Raw genomic sequence first — 22274 nt, 5'->3', positions numbered from 1 at the left:
CTCAACATCACATGTGTGGAAGACAACATTGTTTAACAAGAGGCCAGGATAAGCAGTGCAGAAGGAATAGTGGCTTATGCAGAAGCATTGTCTACTTGCTCCTTTTAAAAAGAGATCACAATGATACTAATAAAAAGACCTGCTTGAGTCAGAGCTTCTTGGTAGGTGGTGTTGCAAAACTTGTTTTTGTTTTGTTTGTGGATTTTTTTTTTCTGTGTGATGGAGCTAGCTCACAATTTGTAAAATAAAGCAGCAACACCCCACAATTTAGACTGAACAAGCATTGCTCACACAGGCTATTCCAAATTACTTCTGCATTGTTCCACTAGCAAAATGTCACAAGCTTCTATTGTCATACCAAATGTTGGGATATCCTGAAGTGGGTCTATGGAAAATTCAGTTGAGACCACCATGTTTCTGAATACTCATACAAACAAAATATCTAAAAATGCTTCTTGTACTCCTCTATGAACACACTCAATGAAAGAAACCCACATTCTTCAGGAAGAAAAAAAAAAAAACTAGACTAGTAGCTCAATGTTTTCTCCTTGCTGAACACTTTTGAAGCATATATTTATATAGCTACATGTACTGATCTACTTCAAATATCTTTGAATATTGCAACTGCTAAAATAATTTCTTCCTTCTTACACCCCAGCATAGTTTGGTTTTCATTAGTAGCTCATTTCTGTAAGCAGAGTACATGCAAACATGTTTATATGCATATCTATTTAAAGATAGTATGAAAATCTACTTGAAAAGTCAGACTGAATTTGGTTTTGTTGACATAAGCAGAGACAACTTTCTGCTGTTACTTTGCTTAATGAAATTAAGTTTCCATCGGGTGTAAATTTGCCTTCTGATGTATTTGACTGTGTCAGCCAACGCTTTGCCTGTAGTCCTAATTACATTTTTAAATACTTTTAAGTGCAAAAAGACAAAAAGCAGTGAAGACAACTTTCACACAATGGAGTGTAAGTACTAAGCTGAAAAATAGCCTTATTTTTACTCTTCTGGGTAGAAACTGTAAATTTTTTGAAATCTTATTTTGTTTTCATATGATGTGTATCTGCCTGTCCCCAGAAAGGTCAGATCACCTTCCCAGTGAATGCTCACAGGGCTGACTTGGGAACCAGACTCCTCCACAACAACCTTGTAGAGTCTCTGCTAAGTGTGTAACTTGGCACATTAGGTCAAGTCTACACAGACTGATTTTGCATGGAACCAGTGACTTTGGAAAACCAGTGAGAAATACTAGTTAAAAAATCCCACTGTACTGGGAACTAAGGATAAGAGGGAAGGCCAAATTTATCTTGTCTAAAGCCTTGGTGACCCCACACTGAACACCGCATGAATTCAGCCTCGGTCTTCAGACAAAACAGTTACAGAACAGCAACTGAACTGATGAAAGGGATAGAGTACTCTTGAGGAGGCACTGGAAAAGGTGGAACTTTTTAGTCTGGATAGGAGAAGAGAGAAAAAGAGTGGTCGAGGGCAGTAAATAAGCTGAATGCTGAGCAATTATTCACTAAATCTCAGAATTCTGTAGTTATGGGACATTTCTTGAAACTACTTAGAAATCTGTTAAAAAGGGAAGAAAAGAGATTGCCTTTTTAGGTCTTTTGTAATGTATTGCCTCCATAACTTCCAGTGGTAGATAGCTCCAGCACTCTCAAGAGGCTGTTAAATATATTCATGGATAATAGGTCTGAAAACATATACTGAAAAGGCAGCAACATACCTTCTGATACTCCTAGACTGTTTGTGGATGCTTATGAGGAGCAGCTGAGGGAAATGGGGTTCTTCAGTCAGAGAAGAGGAGGCTCGGAGGAGACCTTATTGCTCTCTACAACTATCTGAAAAGAGGTTGTGTGGGGTGAGAGGCAGTCTCTTCTCCCAAGTTACCAGTAATAGGACAAGAGAAAATGACCTCAAGCTACACCAGGGGAGGTTTAGACTGCATATTAGGAAAAATTTCTTCTCCGAAAGGGTTGTCAAGCATTGGACCAGTCTGCCCAGGGAAGTATTGGAATACTATCCCTGGAGGTATTTAAAAGATATATGGCTATGGCACTTAAGCACATGGTTTAGTGGTGGACTTGGCAGTTTAACATTTATGGTTGGACTTAGCAATCTTAAAGGTCCTTTCCAAACTAAACAATCCTATGATTCTACAGGAGTAGGAGGTAAACAGGCCACAGAACTCCACTAGTCTCATATTTTTCTTATCAATGGTTCCTGTTTCCATTGCTACAGAACACAGACTGCTGGCTTGACAATAAAAGCATTTTTATACTTGGAATGAGTACAAAATGAAGCAGCAGGCTGGGAAAAGTTTGTATGGCTTTGGGAAGCCTCCTACCAAAGCAAAATGTTTTGCCTATTTGTTCTTGTTTGTCACCTGTAAGTAAATGGCAGCGCTTATTGCATTCAATTACCAACTCAGCCTGCACTATCTCCTGATGACAGTAGCTGATAGTGATCCTACTGCTTAGACAAGTCATCTTAGCTTCTATTGAGAAAGGTAACACAGGCAACTATGTAGGCAACTGGTCTAAATCAACAATGTCACCAACCTGCTGCTACGGTCTTAAGATCTAAAGCCCATGCAGCTGGGCAGGTTTAGAAGACAACATCATGAAATGTGATGCTTTGCATCATGAAGGTGAGTGCCCTGAAAGCTGAAAGGACTGAGGGGTATAGGGAGGCATGTTTCCATTTGTCATTGCAGTGGCAAAGAAGACTCAAACTCCAGTCTCTCACATTTAGGGTTCTGCTGTGGTACTGGGGTGTCCTTGCTGCTTCTACAATAGGAGTAACAAGGATTGTGCTGTGTGGAGATGACACAGATTTTTAAAAGGCAAAGCATAAGCAATGGCATGGCAAAGGTTCTGGCATTCAGTAACACGTAACTGATGCTGATAACTCCAAGTAGGTGAGATCTCAAGAGGAAGATTATCAGAGAAGGTGAAGTGAAGAATATCCCAAGCATCAGGACACATATGTGGCTAGGGCAGTATGTGTAGTCAAGCAATTCAAGTGTAAGTGGGTGTACAAGATGTACTTTTGCAAGAAAATATAGACAGCTCCTCTCTCTGTGAGAATTTTATGAGAATCTAGGCTGGAAATGAATGCTTTCACCAGAGCTCCTCAGAGCCAGATGAAGATCTCAAGTGGCTTTCAGCTTTACCTTGCTTTAGATATTTCTCTTACCTTGCTTTAAGTACTTCGTTGACTTTTTGTTCTAGTTCTAATCTCCTCTGTCGCTCCTTTTCTAGCTCCTGCCTTAACGTTTCAGCATTTGTTTCTTCTCTCAGCTTCCTGAGCTCCTCCTCTGTTAATTAAGGGAGAAGAAAAAGACTTAGTTACTCTGAAATATTTCTGTAAGAAAATTAAAACCTAACTATAACAGATTACGTAGTGGATTTTTTATCTGTGCTATACTAAATATATTCACCAGAAAGAAAAAGAAACAAGTAATCAAATGCTACAAAGAGTTCACATAAAGTACACAGCTCTACCATGTACAAAATATTTAGTTACAATTCTTAAAGCAAGGAGGAAAACAACTTTAAAGCTCTCAAGATACAATGTATTAAAAACAAGACTTTGGCACAAGTTTTCTTTATCAAAATAAAAGGTGACATTCTCCAAAGAAATAATCATCAGAAAAGGCTGTCTATAGCTAAATCCAGTGGTCATAACAAGAACTAGACAACAAATCAAACCAAAAAAACAACTAAATAAAAACCCCCAAACCAACCAAAACATTTTTCTACCCATGTCAATGGGTAGAAAAGAAAATAAACACATATATTCATACAGAATTATACAATGCCATATAACCCCCTATCCCTTGATTTCAGGCACCTCTGAATGATCTGAATCAGATGGCCCCATTATGGAATTGAGTATCTTACAGTTTTGTTGTTATAAGACTAGGAACTTTCCCTTTTCTGAGGTTAGTGTGCCCTAATAACTTATACACATGCACACACACATATCCACATACATATATGCTTTTACCACAAAATATATGCATTATCAAAACTTTTAAAATGAGAAATTGGTATCATCCATAAATCCGGCTTTTTTGTGGCTGATTAGTCTTTTTTCTTCCCACCCCTCCCTCCCCCCCAGCAGTATTCTTATTTATGACCGGATTTTATTCCAGAGCTATAATAGGGTCACTTATCACTGATCAGTTTCCCCAGACAGGTATACAAGAGACAAACTGAAGACTGAATCATTTTCTTTTTTTTCTTTTAAACAAATAAACAAAAAATTCCTCTACATTTTGGTTCCGCTGCTGTTTTTTTAAGCTCAACATCAACAATAAATAGTAGAAAAGCATGTGTATTTCAAGATTAATAATTCTACTATGAATGCAGACACAGGAGTTGTTTTACAAGATTCATATATTATGCTCCACCCTCTAGCAGCCTCTTCTATTTCTTTTTACATATGGCCATGTAAATCTTTGATAATCAGATGATTTTGGTATCTGAGCCTTTCTGACTCCAATGATGTTTTGAGAACATCTGTAGCCCAGAACAAATATTCAGAAGAACTGACAAATTCTCTCCCCTGTGTAGGAGGCAGTACCTCAAATAATATTATCTGCTGTGAGAGTTACGTGGTGGTAGATCATATGTATTCCTACAGCACTAAGAGGTTTAGAGCACAAAATTAGGAGAGATGGGAAAAAGACACTAGTCAAGAGGACAGTATGACAGTTTGCACCACGAGGCTACAGGTTGAATTTCACCAAACAGAAAGACATTCTGTCATATCCCCACTGATACTTTGCTAGTGACACTAGAAAAAGGAGCTGGAGCACAGAAAGTTATCCTCCAGCAAGTAAAACTAAAATTTATTCCCCAAGGTTAGGGTAGAGAACTTTCACTGTTGCTGCAGGCATTGTCTCTCCTGTAAATAAATGGAAAGATATGGACATGCGTACATCTATACACGGACCTGTTCCTAAGTACATATCCACAAAGAGTTTTAAATACAAAAAGAAAACTGCATTTGTAATTAGTTTATCTACCTTCAAGGGATCGCCTTGTTGCAGAACAGAAGCACGCATGTAGCTGAGGGGAAACATCTGTTGCACTCCAAATGCACTGGAGCTTGTGCAGTACCATGAAGATACCACAAAAATTTCTCCAGACCATTAAAGGAAAAAATTCTACATTAAGCACTTTTTGTTTAAAAAACAAGGAAGTGACTATGTATTGTGTATACATAAGGAAACCACAAGTCATGTAAATTAACCTCAATACCCTTGAAAATCTACTCAGATATTCCAGCTTCCTTAATTCCAGTTGTTCTGATTATGCTACATCATGTTCTATTAAAACCAAAACAAAACTCCCAGAAACTTGATCACTAGGAGGACAAGCAGTGTCAGAAATGTAGAATTTCTTTATGCAGAGTTATAAGGTACACAATGAATGAAGCAGAACTCCTATAAAACAAAACAAAATGCATCATCTCATCAAGGATTTTTACAGGTTCACATTTCATGGCATTTCCTAACTTTCATTACGTTGCTGCAATTCAAATCCACCCCACTCTGGCCCCTTCAACCCTTTAAAGCAGCATTTGCTGCTCCTTTGGCAGAAGCGTGGCCTCGCATTGCAAAACTTCCGTGTTTGGTCAACTAAATGCTCTAAAGTCTGCTAAGCAACAGAAAGCACGAAAAGAAGGGGAAAAAAGTAAATAGAAAAAGATAGTTCTTCCTTGCTCTGTCCCCTGAAATAATCTAAAATTTGCCCAAGCTGAAATGAACTTACAAGAACACTTCTCCAGCCCTGAGAGTTCCTCCTGTAGAACAACTGAAGCTGACTACAAAGAGCAAAGGTCATAGACCCTTGAGAAGAACTCACAGGAACATTTCAACATGGTCTCCATCTACTTGGCTTTACAGATGAGTATTCCCCCCCCCACCATGATGAGAATAGAGTGCCCCTTGGATTTCATCTTCAGACAGTGAAAATTCAAATACCGTCCCCCTTCCACACACACAAGAGTAAACCACAACATGTCAAGACTCAGCTCCAAGATCAATCAGATCCCGTAATTTCCCTTCCAGGCACATCAGCAACAGCTCCCTGTCTCCTTCTGGGCAAGAAACGTTAAAATATTACAAGAGGCTCAGGGCATGTCTTAGCTGGACATGCAAGTGATGTGAGCAGTCACTGAGTTGACCTGGTTAGAAGGGGAGGAGTCCTAACAGCTGAAAAGTCTCCTGAAATACTGACAGAGAAAATGCTACCTAGCCTGGGAAACTAGGCCTGGGAAGCAGAAGTATCCTTGAGAAGTGCATCCGGCAGCATCTTTGAAGTGCACAGCTGTGTCTGGAGACATCCCAAGGCACAAAATTAAGAAACTGTAACAGCAACTTATCAACCAAAAGGTGAGGAAAAGGGAAAAATGTCCTAAGAAAGTACAAACTGCTACTGTATGTTCTATCTGCAAGAATAGGAAAATGGTCTGGGGGAAAAAAAAAAAAAAAAAGAAAATGGCGTGACAGAACAGAAAATATCAGCATCTACTGGCTATTCTGGATGAAAACCAGAAAAATAACAGCATCTATTGACTGCTGAAGTAGTGGTGTCCTACACCTCCCTGTTTCTCTAAGATAACAAAGATGACTTAAGTCTTTATTTAAAATGCAGATTCCTTCCGAGAGAAAGAGCTTCCTGTGCTGCACATTCTTTTCCTTTCCTATATAAGCTGAACTCTCTGCAGAAACTTTCCAAGAGACCTTGGACCCTCGCTGAAGAGAGGAGGGTTTATCCTCCCACTTCTGGGATGGCTGAGTCCACTCTGTGGGATGATTTGGCACCTTCCAAGATCTGTTTAATAAACCTGATACTGATGTTATTGTGAACATACATACATGTCTATATATACACACATACATACACACACACATGTATATAATCTATTGTAACTACTTCTGCTGCTATATTGTTGATAAGTTTGCTTCACTACTGGTAAGTTTGTAGCAACCTGTAGTAGTATAAACCTCCTTGGCTGCTGCCATACTATTGACCGCTGCCAATAAATTTTAATGGCCTTATTTTTATATATATATATGCATACATATATACACACACACACCTGTGCTTCTGTTCTGTTTTCATATACACGTATATATTTTCACTTTAGCAATTGAGAGTTGCTAGTGCTGAGTTTTATGGTATTAGTGTAAACCAGTAAGAAAGAGAAATTTAGAGTAAAGAATCTTCAGTATCCTTGTATGTTACACAATCCTATCAAAGCACAGTCACAATCTCTACATACCTGCAGCAACCATGCTGGGCAACCCTTTTAGGTCATTACAGCAGGTGTGACTCTGAACAAACACTTTAAAGTATTTCTAATAAATTCAATTTGTGTTGAAAAGCAAGACTATATCTGGATAATACTGCACTTTTAAAATAAGATAAAAACATGAGAAAAGGCAAGAATAGTGTTTCAACTACATTAACTTGCAGATTATTGCACTATTAAGCCTAAAACAGTTGACCCTATAGGAAAAAACAGCATCATCTCACAAGTTACCAAAACCAACTTTATCCATTTCAGGTTTTCTGCACATTCTATCCTCTATTAGGTGTAATACAACTGTTGAACCTGCACTCTAAGGATTTGATCATTTAGATTCAAAAGCTTAACAACTGAAAGTGTTTCTTTGATACCAGGTAATTGTCCAAAGACAAGTTCTACCCAGCATTTCACTGAATCATATGTCATCGGCCACTAGGGCAAATGAAAGCATTTCAGTTTGCTCCCCAGAATACACAAGCTTGTAAGAAATGTGTTTAGTTTGGGCAAGAACAGTATCTGAGTAGTATTTAGAAACAAAGGCTGATCCATCAGGCTGGGAAGGCGTGGCAGCAGGTTGGATTTCTAATTCCTCACTGCATGTGCAGTAAAGCGGATGTTTCCCTTAATGCAGGGATTGGAGGTGGATTACAGAATCTCTTAGTAGCCGTTTTACATAACAGCATTCCTGTGCAGGCCTACAGGTACACTGCAAAATCCTCTCCAGGGACAAAGTGACAACAACAACAACAAAAATTTAAAAAAATCTCTCAGAACACAGGTAGAGACTGTAGACCATTGTTTCTAGCTACCAAGTAAGTTCACCATTGAATCCAAGAAGATAAAGTTAAAAACTAGAAATGCCAAAAGAGCATACATGCACCCTGTCATATTTACATGGGGAAACACCAATACTTAACAATACAAAAATAACCCTTCCACGTCTATGTTAATTATTGCAAATCTCCCAACAACCCTTTGAACATTAACAGAGCTCACATACGTTGTTTAATAGGTACTAAATCCCAACCACACACTGCCAAATTAGGTCTTGCTAGCTGCACCAATGGAGCCAGATGGAGTTTTCTTGTACAGAAAGCTAGTATTTTAACTTTGTCCTAACTAAACCAACTATATGCTATTATTAGCAAGTTGTTAGGAGTCTGAAAACATGTCTATTTTCATCATCACAGACGCTGAAGAACTTCCAGTCTTTATCTTAAAGTCTTTATCTTATTTACAGCAAATGGCAGTGCTGCAAAAGACATGGAATGGCTTTACCACTTGTAATAAAGCCAATAGTCAAAGAACGCTGTCTGACCAACAAGCAGTCATAGAAGAAGAACTCACAATAGAAATCCCTAGTTTTTATCCTGTTTATAGTTTTCCACAACTCATATAGTACCCTGGACACAAGTTCACAATTCATAGCTGTAACTGTGTACTATTTGTTACACATTCTTCTGATCTGACTCTCCCTCCCCAGGGCTTATGTCCTTTCCACCAGTGAACCACAGAGACTGCCGAAGACTTAGGACAAATCTATCCAAAAGACTTTAGATAAACATTGGCCTTTGATCCTAGACATTGTACTTCTTTGCATGACAGATGCTTGGGAAAGGAAAGGGCCTGCCTGAGCCACTGCTCTAGCAGGTCCACTTTATTAGCTGTTCTTTCTTCTTTAAGTCACATCTTAAATGCATGTCCTCTTTCATGGTTGGACTTCTACACTTCACACAGGAAGCCTAAAGCTCACCTCCTTAGGACTATTTTTAGTATTTTAAGAAAGAAGAACCTAATACGCTGCTTTCTCAAGCCCCAAAATCCAGGTTGGCTAACTCTTCTTTTGTCTTTGGTAGGTAGTTGCCTCAAACAGATACCAACCTTCTTCACAGATCTTCCAGAGATGGACCACAAGTGGTCTGGAGAGTAATCACAGCAGACACACAGTAGCAATACTGGGAAGAGGATAAGAGATGCAGCTCAACTGTGGCATTATTGGATCCCAGTTTCAGACATTCCTTTCTACTATAACAATACAAGATACCATCACCAAGATGGTTCAGTTGTAACACCGTAACTGACCATATTTTAAGCAAGAGTTCTAAATGCTGGTTTCTGTAAAACACTGTCCTAACATTATTTTGACAAAATCTAGCAACTGTTTTACATCAACAGACTAAAGCCCACCTACATTCCTACTCTAGGTTTTTATTCTTCTATTCCTTTTAATTCAGAAAAGCCATTGTCATTGCAAGAACAGTGTTCACTCTCAATTTCTGGCGTCAAACAGGCTTTAAACGTTTCAGTGCGAACCAGATAGGGGAGCAGGAGGCTCCTCCAAAGCTTTCATGTCACTAAGCTGAGCAGGGAAGGGCAGGATCCACATGAGGCTCCTGCAATCTCCAGGAGGCTATACAAAAGGGACAGGCACAGCAGGGCTGACTGCTGCCCTGCCTGAGTTGTCGCACTGACTCTGCAGTTCATGAAGCCAAGTTGGGCATGCAAAAAAAGCAGAAGCAAGAGCACAACCCACCTACAGAGGATGATGTGTAGGTGGCATGTGTTTGAGCTGGTGGAGAAACTAGAACAACACAACTCTGTCACCACCATACTGTGCTTTGGTTAGTGAGCCCCACAGAAAGCCAGTGTGATGGGCATATGATCCTCCTGGGTTGAGCCCTCCAGCATTCTGGCATCTTCATGCCACCATCGTTCACATGCTTTATATGATGACAACAAATTGCACAAGCCAGGCTCAGAACAGGGACCAGCTCAGGACTCCAACCAAGGGTGTTCTGACACAGCTGGTAACTGGACTCAATTTGTGGCCTACAATTATTGTGGCTGTTTGAACAGATATTAGCACTTCCATACAAAAGAGGACTTCATAGCATAAGTTTTTTGCTGGTCACAACCAACACCATACACTTTGCCTCTACAGTTTATCACTTCCTAATACCCTAGAGCTGCCCAAGAACTATGTATGGTTTTCTAGAGCTCTGCTTTCATGAGATCAATGTTCTGTTAGGTCACTTTTCTTACAAAGAATCATTGGGTCATTTATACCAAAAAGTGGAAGCCAGAGAAAACACTGTGAAGACAGTCACATGCAAGTTTTTAAAAGGCATGAGAATGAAGAGTGTGGGGAAGCAGAAATGTCAATGGGACAGAAGTGCAACACCAGCTTCTTTTGTAATGTTGGTATAAAACCCATAATTGAAATTAGAAGTTCCTTCTGTCTGTAGAGACTCCTGTCACAGCCTGCTGTACAAACTGGAATGCCAAACCCTTGTGAGACAGGACTGTATTTCTTTCTAAAACTTTTCAACCTCACACAGCACATCTTCAATTTACCATTCCATGACTAACCCTTCTCTCTAACAGTCACCTGGTTTTGGTTAATCTTAGCTGCTGCTACCACCACCTCCTCTTCCCCAAGTTGATAAAATTAGCACTGCAAAAGGCTTCAACATCCTTGAATGAGAGTTAAATAATACCTCATGTAGTAACCATAGGGTGCATGCACACTTAGAAAGCACCTTGCAGCACAGAGACCAAAACGCTGTTATAAGCAAACAAGGCACAAACAGTAACAGGAAGGTGCAAACTCAAAAAGATATTACCTGTCATTTTGTCTTTTAAATGCCAGAGCAGAAAGCAAGTTTTTCTTTCTTGTTTAGATACAGCCAGATCTTGGAAGCACAAAATAAACACAACTAACCTTACCATATTAACCTAGCTGTCCCATTTCAGCAGTTGCCTTCCCCACCTGAACCCTCAGCCAGCACTAAGGCAGCATTCAAATGTGTTAAGAACAAATTATGGCAATACACAAAGTCCATTAGAAAAAGATGATACTGATGGTGATAGCTCCAAGACAAAGCTTTTTCCATCCTCATGTATTCAGAGGTCCAAACTAAGCACTCTGTACTTTTCACTCAATAGGCTTTCAAGTCTTGTTCTGCAGAAACCCACCTCAACAGGCATGTTCTCACTAGACCCAGCAAGCACGATTTCAGCCTTCTTGTAGTACCGCTCAGAAGAAGTCACTGTATTACAGAGATTAAGACCATCCTCACACAGACAGGAAGAGCAACTTTAGCCCTTTCAACTGGAAGAGTCAGATGATCTCTCCCTTGCTTAAGACATCATTATCCACAATCCCCTCCTCCACCTCCCTTATCCTCCTGTTAGTCTGCAGCTTAAACCCCTTGCATTTCCAGTCACATTTTATTTGCATTTACAGCTACGCAACACTGAGCATTCCTCTCATTTTCACTTCTCCAGATGTTTAGATTATCTCTCCACTAAGGAAGAGATTCTTCTGACATCTTAGATCAACATATTTTCCATTTACAGACAACTATTTCTCTCTAGTAACTGCTTGCTCCAGATCTCCCCTTAGAAAATACATGGCAAGCTCCGAACACTAAAACAACCTTCATATTTTGAAGTCCAAAAATAACTCTTTAAAATTACCATTTTGGGTAGAAGCTCAGTAAGGATTCTCTTTGACTTAGAGAGATCTCTACTACTATCAAGTTAAAGGAATGCCTGTCCCCTTTTTTTCCTTTGGTTTTAATTAACTATCCTGTCTTACAAGCCAACAGTACAGATCTGATGAGATAAAATCCCCAGCATTACAAGTGCCTCTAGCCATGCATGAAAACTTTGTCTCATATATTCACATACAGAAATCACAGAAACTCAAACAAGTAACACTTGAAATCTAAAGATACTCTTAGGTTTATTTCTCACTTATGAGTAATTCCTGTGCTGTTGAGACATGCTTTAAGACCTATCACTTGTTGAAACAGCAGACAAAGAAATACATTGGTCACCACTTCAGAAATCACTTTCTTCTTATAATTACTACTAGACAAAAAACACTACTGCAACCACATTAAGGCTGAGTTGATTCTAAGATGTCAACACCAAGACATCAACTACACAGCTTTTGCCATGTACTGAGGTATATTCTGAGAAATGCAATGAGGAATAAATAAATAATCTAGGTGACCCAGAAACCTGGGGAATGCTTTTACATTCCTCATAGAGAAGTGTCAGCCATGTGCTATCTATGCATCAGCCTATGCACTATGTGCACACCAGCACACTTCAAAGTTCTAATGCATTATTTCAGAAGGCTTAAGCCATTCATTTCTGCAGACCATTAAGTTTATACTTACGTAAAAAGTGTTTTTCCAGTAAGGCTATTTCCAGGTGACCTTTGATCTCATTCAGTCTGTCAGACTCCGTTCTGTTAAAATCCTGGACTCCTGCAGCCATGATGATGGTCCCTGGACCAGCCTATAAGAAAGTCAGAACACACTGACAGCTCAGAGGCACATGTCTTTTTATTATTTATATACATCAGCTTCTGAGGCAGTAAAGAGTCAGTCACCTGAGAAAGGTGCAAGTATCGACAACTTAGCATGCCCCTTGTCCAGCATTAAATTAACAAAATAAATGAGTGAAAGCCAATCAAATGCACAGCATCCACGTGAGTTTACAGAATGCACTTTTGAGATCTCAGGGAGTTACAGAAAACAAAGATTCCTTCCCTCCCCCCTGCCACTGCTGCCTCTGCTGTATCTTCATTTAGTCTTTCTTCTCCTGATTTAAAGGGTGTATTTATATTATCCCTCTCCTCTTCCCATGAAATGAATAGTCAATGCAACATACAAAATTCTGAAGTTACCAAAAGACTTTTCTACGTATTTACTAAGCTTCTAGAAAACACATCGCACATTTTCTTTTCACGGAATGTGCAATTCTGAAGACCATGGTCTTTCTGCAAGGAGGGTTCCATCCAGCACAGACAAGTTACTGCTGAAGGATGTCCCTGGTGCCAGAAGCTCATCCTGGCAGGCCATGAGAGGGGGAAGTCTGGAGATTGTGTCTTGACAGATTTAACAACACCCCTCAAATGAACTTAGTGCTGGAAATGCTGCATAATGAAGGAATTAAAGAGCTATTTGATTAGTTAGGAAGAGCAGTGACAACTGCCACCTCCACAAAGTGAGCACAGAAAAACCTCAAGCCCACATGGCAAAAGTCAGGTGATGCTGTCTTTCTCTCATCAAGTGAGCGTTTTTAGACCAAGGAAGAGGGTGGGTGAGGGCATCTCCTGGGTAATGGTTGTTCAGGCACTGAGTGTCAACCTCATTAGATACAAGAAGTTTTTCAAAGAGAATTACAGGAGCTCCTCCAACATCTTATACTCAAAATCAAAGTGCTAGGCTATAGAAGCCTACATCTAAGAAATGATCTCAAAACAATTTATTTACCTGTCATAATTATTCCCTCCCCTTTATTCCTGAAAACATTCACGAACTGTATTGCTTTCAGAAGTCAGCTTGCATACATTTAACCACGACAGCTTAAATTACATACATATATAAATTCAACTAATCTACAAGAGAGCTACTTAAAAGACTTTCTGTGTTTTGGGAAAGAGGTGCAGAAAACTCACTGAGAGTATTTTCCCTGCTGGGAACAATTTGCGTTTTTAACAGTGTGGAGATACCTATTAAACATGTTTCCTTGCTTGACATGAACAGATGCTGAGTTTAAGCCTCAACATTTGTCTATACAGGCAAACTAGAGCTCTGTAGCCATTTTACTGCACAGTGTTCACCTGGCACTAACTCCTTACCTGGGCTTACTCAATACAGTGCCAAGCTGAGATGCTATTTCCAGTCCTGAAAGCAACACACACCCACATAGCACTCTGCCAACACCACTGGTCCCAACGAGAAGCAGAAATCCTTGGCTCAGCAGCATCTCTTTGCTGCTTCCCATTTAGGAGATAGCACGAATTATGCCATAGAGGAGACTGACACATTCCAGGGCACTCCTCACACAGGAGCTGCAGCGCAGCACCCCCCTCCCATTCTCCACATTTCTCATTCACACCTGCCAGAGAGGTGCAGAAAGACACACCATTTGCAACCACCCTAGCCACTGCTGAAGAGTAACAGCTGTCTGTTTGCAGATGAGTATGGGATCACAATTAACTTCTGTGTTGATTTCTTATCTACAGAGCTCAGTCATATTTATTTATGCTGCAAGATTTAGCGTTATCACTTGCCAGACACTTGAAGAGTCCCAAAGAGGATGGTGTGGCTGAAGGCAAACAGCAGCACCCCTACAACACGCTCCAGGCAGGAACAAGGGAAGTGTTATTAGTTTCTAAACTGCAGATTGCTGCCCAGGCATTAAAGCATGGCTTTCTGCATTGCGTATCCACATTTGGTACAAAGAGACAATCTCTGATTCCAGCACGCAGGTGGTCATATGGAGCCATCTAAAGAAACAGGGCCACTGCTTCAAAGTGAATAGATAAATAAATAAAATCACATATGGATTAAAGTGCAAGACGCTGTACCCATCAAGAATGTGCCTGTGCATCAGTCCAGTGATTAGACAGTACCAGGCTCCTGCCCAACCAGACCTGTCCCCAAATCCATGTGCTGAGGAGGGGACAGGAGCACAGAGACTGAGATGAGGGAGAAGAAATGGGCTAGTAGACATCTACACATATTCAAGTTTTCATTCTCTTTGATGATACTAAAGATATTTCTAACATAGAGGAGCTACACTTCAGAACATCTAGAGAATGTCTACATTTCCATCTAAGAACCAGCTCTACTTTTGCTGCTCCTTAGATATCACGTCTTTAATTAATCATCCCAGGATACCCTGACTATCTCTTAAGAAGAAGAAAAAACCAAGAGTTGTCAGTTCTATACTGACAACAACTGGATCCAAGGACAACATCATTTGACAGATTAAAAATCATGAGGTACACATCATTAAACTAACACAAAAGGTTACAATGATCTTCTAAGTTAGGGGGGGAAAAAGGATTTAAAAAAATCCACTAAGTCAAAATATAAGGTTGCTTGCTAAGTATACTAGGATAATGTCATTATAGTATTTGAGTAAAATAGTTTAATCAGAGTACTAATATACAAAATGATCCAAGTTTGGTGGAAAATAAAGCACTCCAAATTACTGACACTATAATCTATTAATGAATACAATTTAGAAGAGTTCAGAAAATTGAGCGTGTCTAAGATGGCTGTACAGGAGACATGCAAGTGTATGGTTCTTTTGTCCCAGAAGTTTTTTTCTCCACACCATCACAGCTGACAAGAGGAGATAAAAGGCTAAAAAGATAAGAAATAAAGACTATAAAGTTGCTGAAGATCAGCTGTCTAACTCTGAAATAAAACTGTCTCTGTCTGAAGTTAGCATAACTGACAACTCGTAAGTTAACAAAAAAATTATCTTTTGTAAATTCCAGTGTTAACCAGGTAAAGATTTCTCCTTTCCACTGCCTCCATAGGCTAGTGCTGGAACTCGGGTGGGATTAACTACATGGTACTGTACAGATGCTTTTTCTTGCTTCTGACTCACAGTAAAGGCTCTGAAGGCTTCTAAAGATTTCTGCTTTTCCTTTTGCTCTAGCTTTGACAGTATTTGGCATAGGGGACCTCTTAAAATGTTGGCAATCACTATTACTTAGTGAAGACCATGCACAAGGCTTGGCAATGCCTAGGAAGCCAGCAAAATACCAGCTGAACAGGGAGTCAGAGAGAGAGGGGTTAAAGACAGATTTCTGATGATGACAGATGGCCTCTAACCCACTATCAGAGTTCAGATATGCTGTTCCAAGTCACATCCAGCTCCGGATATGAAAAACCACATCTACCACAAACATGTTTTTTAAGCTATCTGCAGTTCATGCTTTTTGTAACAGCATTTCCCAACTTGAGAGGTTTCTGCCTTCCCTCTCCAAATCCCCTTCATCCTGTGAGCCCTGGTATTTTGGTTTGTGTGCTAAGCACTGACTGCACTCTCGCTGTACCGCCACAGATAAGGTCTAAGTAATTTCTTAATCAAGCAAATGTGGATCTGTCCTCTCCATCTACAGCACAACACATCATCAGCATCAGACAGAAAAATAACTGGCCAATTCTCTCTTTTTACTTCACTTACCCAGTCATCATATGTGGATGACTTTTCTCTAGGAATATCTAACAAAACACTGGTGTCATTTCAAGTCTGTAATTCACTTAGAGAGGAGCAGTTCTCAAACACTGAGGATGGAGAGCAGCAAGGACACAGCATATCAAGCCTAGGGACATAACCATCCACTGAAGTCACTTCTCAGGGCCCAGCAGTGGCCATGACACAGGGTAGAAGTAGCTTAAACACAAAATTTTAACTTGCATTCACTTGAGCAGCAAGAACAGCAAGAAAGCAGCAAGAAAGTCAGCAAACTACAACACTTATCTAGGGATCTGGCAGGCTCCAGAATTTCTCAGCTGATCCTTCATACATGCATTTTCTTATTGGAAGTTATGAAAGGGTTTCCTGTGCATGCTGCATTTACTTGCTGCAAGGAAAGTGAGAACTAAGCAACACTGCTCAAGAATGAAAGCATGTGCATCAATAGTTCATCCCTAGTAGTTATTCTTGAAAGCATACCCACATTGGCAAGCTCCTAGATAAATTTAAAATAAATCTAGTGCCAGCTAGGTTCTGAGACTTTAATGTCTTAATTGTAATGTCTGCATCATGTTTTATACCTTCCCATCATGTTTTTATTGACATGTTTCAGCAAAAGTTAAACTGTACTGGACCAGCAATAAATGTTTTCTGTACCACAATAACTTAGGTTTAATCCCTGCACACCAGTATAGGACTTGCATAAGTAGATTAGACTGCTTTCAGTATAATATGCCACATACAAGAACGCTTTTGACTTACAATTCTCACTGTCAGGTTAGTGCAGAACCTCTGTGGGTTTAAACACAAATTTGTTCTTTCCCTGCTCTGCCGAAGGGGATGCAATCCCCCTCTGTACCAAGTTCACTCATATAACTGCAGAAAACGGAACATTTTCTTCTCTTAAAAAAAAAAAATGGAAAATTAACAGTGTACATAATTAATATCTAGCACAAAATGACAAGACATAAGTTAAAACGAGGCAATTCAAGCCAGAACTGGCAAATACTGGGATTACTGAATAGCTTTAAAAAAGACAACAAACCATCTACAGTAAATAGAGAAGGAAGAAATCTGGGAAGCAGTTCAGAAATTGAAAGCATCACTTAGCAAAGAGTTAATTTGTTAACCAGCATAGCTGTCTTGGCAATGATCTGACAGTGCCCAAGTACCCACAGAGACCTAAGCAAGTACCAACTATCTAAGACGTATCTGATAGTCAGGGAACTTAAATGGGATGAGGGGGAAAAATAACCCCCCACATACATGCAAGCAGACAGCCTGTAAATTGAGATCAAGATAGTTCGAATTCTCCTCAGTGGTTTCTGAGAATTTATATGAAAACAACCCATCTTTCCAATCTCAGGACCCTCCTACCAGGAGCTATCTGTGTTTATTATTGAAATAAATAGGTAAAACTCGTAGTTTAAGATAAAGAATGAAATTATCTTATCTGACCATCCTTTCTGTCCTTCTATTGGGTGTAATTTTGCATATGCTACTTCAGTAAGACGTGAAGTATTGAGATTAAGACCCATCTGGGACCGAACATTCACCTCACTTGTAGGAGGTGTGCAACAGAGGATGCTCTTCATTGCAGATGGTCAGAGTTCCACAATCACAAGCTTTCCTGACTTTTTGAAACCTCCATTTGTGGCAAGTTTTTGCATACCCTTGCCAAGTTCAGGCACATACGTAAAGAAGAGGCATCTAATGTGCACATTTGTAAGTGTACTACATACTATTGAGGCACACTACAGAAGGGCCTTTCATTCATATGACCGTGCTGTACTGTTCTAATAAGAGAGAATTCTTTAATGGCTCTGTAATGATTACTAAACCAGACTGAAAAAGAAAAAAAAAGAAAAAAGAAGAGAGAGGTAGAGATGAAGCCTTTGCCAAGGGAATGGCTGACAGTGGAGTCATCTACATACTGAAGGGGACCAGGATTCAAATTCTGCATGACTATGCTGTTACAAGCCACCAGTCTTGCGCTTTCAAGTCCATGAGTTCTGTACTCAGATTTTAATAGAAGCAGTGAAGCAGCTATAGTGGAAGCACAGTACAGCTCACACCTATCTGGAAAAGACATGCAGCCTAACTTCAGTTTGTGCACAAGACTTGAACTGATTTTTCTATGCTTTCAACAGTTCCAAAGATATTGAACAGAAAGAAACCAACAAGAGTTACCTTCTTATGGTCACTGTTGCTTACGGAACCTATAAAGGAAAGTCACTCTGCCTAAGCAATTAAGATTTGAGTTTTAGTGACTGAATTAAAAACAATTCATTCACAATTCAACCACACGATCTCAGTGAAGAACACAGGGATAATTCAGGATTGCCCTGTTCACACAATCTCAGCCACTATTTTATACTGACTTAAATGTAAAAGCGTTACTTTTACTGCCGCCACCTCTGCAGCACACAGGATTATTTGTTCTCCCTTCATGTAGTGGATGGGCAGCAGTGGTCTCTGAGGAGCAAGTGCTAATCCCCCAAACTTCCTGTCTGAAATTTAGCCCTTATAAGTCGGCCTTTTTCTTTGCATACAAGTTTGCTTATTTTGCTTGTAACTCTAACACAGCTGCTGCTCTCTGGCTGTTGCAGCATCACACTGGTTTGGAGTACCCAAACACGAGGAACAGGACAAAACAGCCTGATGCTGCTGCTGCTTTCCTCTCCCCTGCTCTCTGCTTTTAAAGAGCTACACTCAACTGGACTTATCCCATGACAGCCTACTATCACAGAATCAAAGAAGCACTCAGGTTGGAAAAGACCCTTGGGATCATCAAGTCCAATCATTAACTGTACTCTACAAAGCTCACCCCTAAACCAGAAAGTTTTAGCACCTGAAGAGTTTTGATCACCTCCTGCATAGATATGATCTACCTCTATAGCATGAAGTATTACCGGATGCAACACTGAAGTGAAGACCAAGGTGGTGTGACTCTAATGAAGCCAGCGTAAGTCTTAACCCTACAATACTAGACAGTGTCACCTGAGCAGATCTGAGCTTTTCAGACTGCAAAGTCTTTCCTTCAGATGTGCCCATTAGTAATTCAACAACAAAACAAAAACAAACAAAAACCCCCCAAAAAACAGGAAGCATTCAGAAGCACATACTAGGTTAACAAACCTGCCAACTCACAAGTTCTGAAATCAATAGCAGGGACAAGGAATCCTAATACTGTAACATTAATTGATCTTTCCACAAAATGGATGCTTATTACCAGAAACTTACTTTTTCATCCACAAATCTTCAAGCGTTAAATCCAAAATATAGTAACAAAGAATTATTAATTCTTGTTATTTTTATGTCTGGCAACCATGCAACATAATGATACTTAAATACTTACAGGGTCTCTCAGCTCTTCATTGTCTCGAGTTGATGTTCGAGGTATTTTCACCGGGATTTCATCTCCACATTCAGTGTCTGAAGCATTTGGAGACTCTGCTAAATCAAGGAACTCATCTCTCTTGTGACCTCTGAACCTTATTTTGTCCAACTTCTTTAGCATGTTCAGCACTGCACTTTTCTGCTTTACCTTAACATGACGGTTGGAGTCTCTGCAAGAAATGAGACAAGAGTACATTACAAATCTTGTGATAAACCTAAATACACATATTCTGACCACTAACTGCCTCTAACCATCTTTCAAGGGCCTTCCTGGCATTAGAGGAAAACCATGCTGCAGCTTACCTTTTTAACAGACATTTTTTCCACAATTTAACAAATGCATGAATTGTTATTCAGTAGTTGGTAATTTACCACCTTGCCTCACTATTATAGCCTCCATCTCAAGGACACAATCTGCACTCCAAAGGTTGAAAGGTCAGTTCCTAGCAGGTTACTTGAAACAATAAAGTCTGAGCTTTGTGGTTGGCAAGTCCACATGCTTCAACTTGCTGATGCTTCTTGTCAAAGACAAAAAAATCCACTAAGCTTTACAACCAATCCTTCAACTCCCATAAAGACCAAAGCAAAAGTGTAAAGAGGCTATTATATCTGCTTACTGCTTCAGGCTAAGAGAGCAAAGTACCAAGGGTTTATAGAAAAAGCCACCAAAGAGACCCATGCAGAAGATCCAACCAAAAACTAAAGATTGTTGAAACAGACCATAAGCCACATTCAAATGCACTGTCAAAATCCTTAAAAATCCACTACTGACAATTTGTATACCCTTTGCTAGATTTCTATTACTCCCTTTGAGATGCAAAGAAGAATCATTTTATATTAGTAATTATTTCACAATTTTTTAAAACTATCATGACCAAGATTTTACTGCAAAAGAAACAGGGCAGTCAGTATTTTTGCAGACTGTGCAGGTGCCATGCCATCTGGAAGAGCAAGAACTGCCCAGGGCATTTCACTTCAGAGACAGCATTTGACATGAGCAATACATAAATTCTAAATCATAAATTGTACTGGGAGAAGCATTTTGGTTCTTAAAAGACAATTTTAAAAAGTGTAATTCAAGTATATAAACTCATTGTAATGGTAGCTTTTCAAGACACTGCACTGTATAATTTATGATGTAAACCAGACCTGCCAAATTAATCCAATTCAATGCTCTGTGTGTATCATACTGTATCAATAGGCCCCAAAATCCATTTATTGCCAGTTGCTATAAACTGCCAGAGCAGTAGTTTGCTGGAGCAGCAGAATTGAAGAACCAATTTAAATAATAAAATAAATAGTTTTCTCTCCCACAAACTCTGTTCCTTAGCTCTGAGCATTCGATTTATAGGGTGCCACAATGCTCTCACAAATGAGCTGCTGCAGCAGTGAAAAATGGAAGCACTCACTCCTGTACTATGGTTTTTCCCCCTATGGCAAACACTGCCCTCCTCCATTAAAAAAACATGCTTAGCTTTATGGCACATCATCCTAGGCACTGGTGGGAGATGAAAAATTGAAAGCAGATCTAGACATGTATCATCAAGATTATAAATAAAAAACAAGAAAAAAGATCCTTTTGCTACTGGCTCCCACAGCCTTTACACTTGGGGCAAATCTCACCTCCTAACACAAACCTCTTTTCCACAGAGTTCTTCATGTCTCCCTGCAGATTCTCTACTTACCCTAACAGTCTGGCAGGGACTGTTCATACCAAGTTCAGATCAGATAATTTCCTTCAAAATCCACCTTAGCCCACATCTCAGCCAAGGTTTATTGAGCACCCTTTACTTATACACAGAAGTTTGAAACTCATATAAAGCCCCTTTAGTGCAGTGGGAAGAGAAAAAAAAAATCCAAACAAACCTCTTCCTTTATTAGAGACACTTAAGAGTTGCAGCCCTGTGTTTAATCCTTCACTTGAGTCATTTGCAGTAACTCACACCAAGGTTATTTTCTATGAACAGCTTTTCATTTAAGTTCTATTACTTGTCAAATCTAAGCTATAAATAGAAACACTTCTTGCTCATTCATTGACTATTTGATGAAAAAAGTTGTCAGCTATCACAACCAGAAATATCTCTAGGCCCTACTATTAATAGCAACTACAGCACAAATGGTATCAGGGAAGTTTAAACCTCCGATAAGCACCAGCACAACTGTGCTCCCTTCCATATCAAAGATCTCCATCTATGTTCAAGCACTTTTACATAACATGCAAGTCAAATTCACAGCAAAGCAGTTGTAAATCAAACCCTTTTGTTCACCATCCATGCTGTCACTGCTAATGATACAGCTATTTGAAAAAATAATGATTATCACTCCTGAGTCCATATCAATGGTGGACAAGCATGCTTCCAAGCCTCCTCCGTGGCTCTTTTGGATTGAGCAGTTAACTTAATGTTGCATAAGAACATTGATGTCCTGAGCAGAATCAGGAGTCCTCAGCTTCTCTTGTTAAAGACATATTTATCCACTACTCCCCAAAGACCAGGGCTGCTTCTTGGACTCTTTTT

At 39.7% G+C, this 22274-nt stretch overlaps 1 protein-coding gene across 1 annotated transcript in view; it reads right to left on the bottom strand.

The window, feature by feature from the left end:
* Positions 1-19912, bottom strand: part of GRAMD4 (GRAM domain containing 4) — a 44079-nt gene extending 24167 nt beyond the window's left edge. Inside the window, exons 1-3 of the mRNA XM_054399689.1 lie at positions 19718-19912; positions 12531-12651; positions 3214-3334 (exon numbers count right to left, since the gene is read on the bottom strand). Of these exons, the coding sequence (XP_054255664.1) occupies positions 3214-3334; positions 12531-12651; positions 19718-19879 (404 nt within the window). The 5' untranslated portion in view covers positions 19880-19912. The remainder of the gene's footprint in view (positions 1-3213; positions 3335-12530; positions 12652-19717) is intronic.
* Positions 19913-22274: the final 2362 nt, after the last annotated feature.

This window comes from Indicator indicator, chromosome 3 (genome assembly GCF_027791375.1).
Source record: "Indicator indicator isolate 239-I01 chromosome 3, UM_Iind_1.1, whole genome shotgun sequence".
Classification (NCBI taxonomy): domain Eukaryota; kingdom Metazoa; phylum Chordata; class Aves; order Piciformes; family Indicatoridae; genus Indicator; species Indicator indicator.
This window is presented reverse-complemented; position numbering and strand designations above follow the sequence as displayed.